Raw genomic sequence first — 2,674 nt, 5'->3', positions numbered from 1 at the left:
ATTTTCCAATAGATCATCCAGTCTTTTACTACTTCAGTTCAAACACGCTTAATTCTCGAATTCTAAATGAATGTGTGACGGAAAAATAAGTTTAACTTTGATGATATAAGTAGCCATCGTATAATATATACGATGATGTAATTGACGGTTCGAACAGGTTTTCAAAAATATTTACTTACTTTGTTGGCAAGAAAAGACCATGTATTTAGCTTTGTATAATAAAGTGTAGATTCAGGTGCACCTAGGGAATAAAATGGGATTTTAACAAAAACAAAAAATAAACAAATCAACTACAAAAGAATCCTCACAATAAAAATACAAAGAATTGAAAGGAGAAAAGGGAGAGGAAGATTTAACGTAAAACCTAACTGTCTAGAGTCTTCAAAATCCTCTGCTCTTCTTTTGTGTTCAAGAGTTTTGCCCATACATACTACAAATACAAAATACAATCACAATCACTTTTCATCTAACTCTTGATCCTCCTCTTCATTCATCTCTTCTAAAGCTAAAACATTTGTGCTCACTGACTCTTTCCTACTCCTCGCAACTCTAATCACTTCAACGCTTGAAAACTGAACATCTTTCTCTGTTTTAGTCCACGCCAATGTAGGCATTGTTCGGAATCAAATCTTGCAGATCATTCTCTTCATTTGCGTAGCTGCACCTCTTGCTTCTCATTTCAGCCACCTTCTTGTGTGAGTTTGAGTGGAGAGCTGGAGTGAATGTTGGACTATTAGCTGGACGGTACTCCGGGAAAAGCCTTCCAGACTTGTAACGCACGCCACACGCGTTGCAAAGCGTCTTTGGGCCCATAGGCCCAAGCCTCCACTGTGGAGTCTTGGTAACCTCACAGTGCATACATTTCCTAACCGGATGCTGCTCTGAATCATACGAATCAACGTTGTTGCTTCCATTGGTTTCAAGATCAATCCCCGACGAAGAAGAGGAAGAAATAACCTTGGCCTTCTTCTTCTTCTTCTTGGTGATCATCTTGCTGTGGTCAGAGAGAAACTGCTTTGGTATTCTAACGATGAGACGCGAGTCCGCCCCGCAAACATTGGCTCTATCCATCTCCTGGACCGGTGGACGAGGGCGTTTTGTGCGTGGACGACCGTGCTTTCCAGAGAGGACAAGCGAGGTTGTGTTGGTCGTCTGAGACGAGGAGGAGCTGCTCTCGAGTACCGACACTGGACTTGAGCTCCTGAAATGGCTATGAGAAGACGATGAATCCGTGTTTGTGGAAAACGTATCTTCCTTCTTCTCAACCAAAGACTCCTCTACAAAGCTTGCTGGCTTTTCCACCTTAACAATATCCTCAAACTGTAAATTTCCCACAAACAGAAATATAAACATTGTTAGACAATTACGTTGGAGTAAAATATATACTCCATATCTATTTTAGTTTATTTCATGTTTAAGTAAAATATTTTGGTTACAAAATAAATAATGTTTTCACACATTTTTTAATAATATTTGATATTTGTAACTAATTGCATAATACATTATTTTTATTGACTGAATTCATTTTATTTAATGATATTCTTCTAATTTATAAATTTGTGTGCGTTAATTTAAATTCGTATCCGTGGAAAATACAAAAATATAAACAAGGCTTTGGTTAGTGTAGAAACTGACCGGAACATAGAGCTCAGGTGATGAGTCAGATTTTGCGTTGCAAGAGAAGAGAGGGTCAGAAGCGGCGGGCCATGTGTCTTGATGAGTGGTCCAGATGTTAGGGAAAGAGTCGGAGTCACCGATGTTGAAACCGACATCCATATCACAACCGGGAAAGTCAAGAATGTCGTCCATGTTGTCAAAGAAGTTGCCACAATCAAGATCATCCGGGAAGCTTTGTCCAAACATCTTCTTTTTTACAGTTTTAGCAATTTACCTGGAGGGAGAGAGAAAGAAAACAAATTGATAATTAAGATAGAAACGAGAGATGAGGTAATGAATATATAGAGAGGAAGGAACATGACAAGGGTTTTAAACAGTAAGGAAGTTTCTCAAAAGTTTTCAAAAATTTGGAAGCATCTTAAAAACCTAATTTTGAAAATGAACATGCTTTGGCCCACCTTTTTTTGGTGGGTTACAGAAATAATTAAGACAATTCTAAGCACAGATAAAATTGCAATAGACCGAATGGGTCTTAAAGTCAAAAGTCACCGTTAATTAAGCATTCTTGATTTCTCTCTCTTTTCTAGAATTGTTGTTGTGTGAAACACAAAAGTAAAGAAAAAACGGAACAAACTTTCAATGTATTTTGTTACAAAAACAGAGTGCTAAGTAAACCCAAAACAGAAAATTGCATCACCGACACCTCATAATCTCTGCAAAAACCTCTGTTTGAACATCACATGTTCCTAAACTTCCATTTCACAACCAAGAATTCTCAAGAAAAGCAACACCAAAATCAAGAATGGGAGTGGTAAACAGAGTTAGAGAGAGAGAGAGAGAGAGAGAGAGAGAGAGAATTCGAACCTCTGTTGGTAGTGGTGTGCAGGTATGAAAGAGAATCAAATTTGAGAATATAAGGAGAGAGAGATTGCTTAGAAAGGAGAAAAGGAGTAGGAGTGGGGGAAGTGAAGAGTGATTGATTGGGAAAATGGGTTAGTAATGGAGAGCAATAGCTTCCCCTTATTATTATAAAGAGAGGTGTGAGAGAAACACTTCT

The 2,674-nt window shown here is 38.0% G+C and overlaps 1 protein-coding gene across 2 annotated transcripts; it reads right to left on the bottom strand.

The window, feature by feature from the left end:
- Positions 1–242: 242 nt before the first annotated feature.
- LOC108861929 (GATA transcription factor 8) lies at positions 243–2,674 on the bottom strand. Of its 2 annotated transcripts, none has more exons than XM_056986214.1 (3): positions 2,482–2,674; positions 1,636–1,891; positions 243–1,320 (listed from the first exon to the last, which is right to left on the bottom strand). In XM_056986214.1, the coding sequence occupies exons 2-3, from the start codon at positions 1,861–1,863 to the stop codon at positions 592–594; spliced, it is 957 nt and encodes a 318-aa protein (XP_056842194.1). In that variant the 5' UTR covers positions 1,864–1,891; positions 2,482–2,674; the 3' UTR covers positions 243–591. The 2 variants fall into 2 exon arrangements, with proteins under 2 accessions (XP_056842194.1, XP_056842195.1); XM_056986215.1 differs by lacking the exon at positions 2,482–2,674 and adding an exon at positions 2,321–2,472.

Source organism: Raphanus sativus, chromosome 5 (genome assembly GCF_000801105.2).
Source record: "Raphanus sativus cultivar WK10039 chromosome 5, ASM80110v3, whole genome shotgun sequence".
NCBI classification, from domain to species: Eukaryota; Viridiplantae; Streptophyta; class Magnoliopsida; order Brassicales; family Brassicaceae; genus Raphanus; species Raphanus sativus.
Note: the sequence above shows the minus strand (reverse complement) of the source record. Positions and strands in the feature narration are given on the sequence as shown.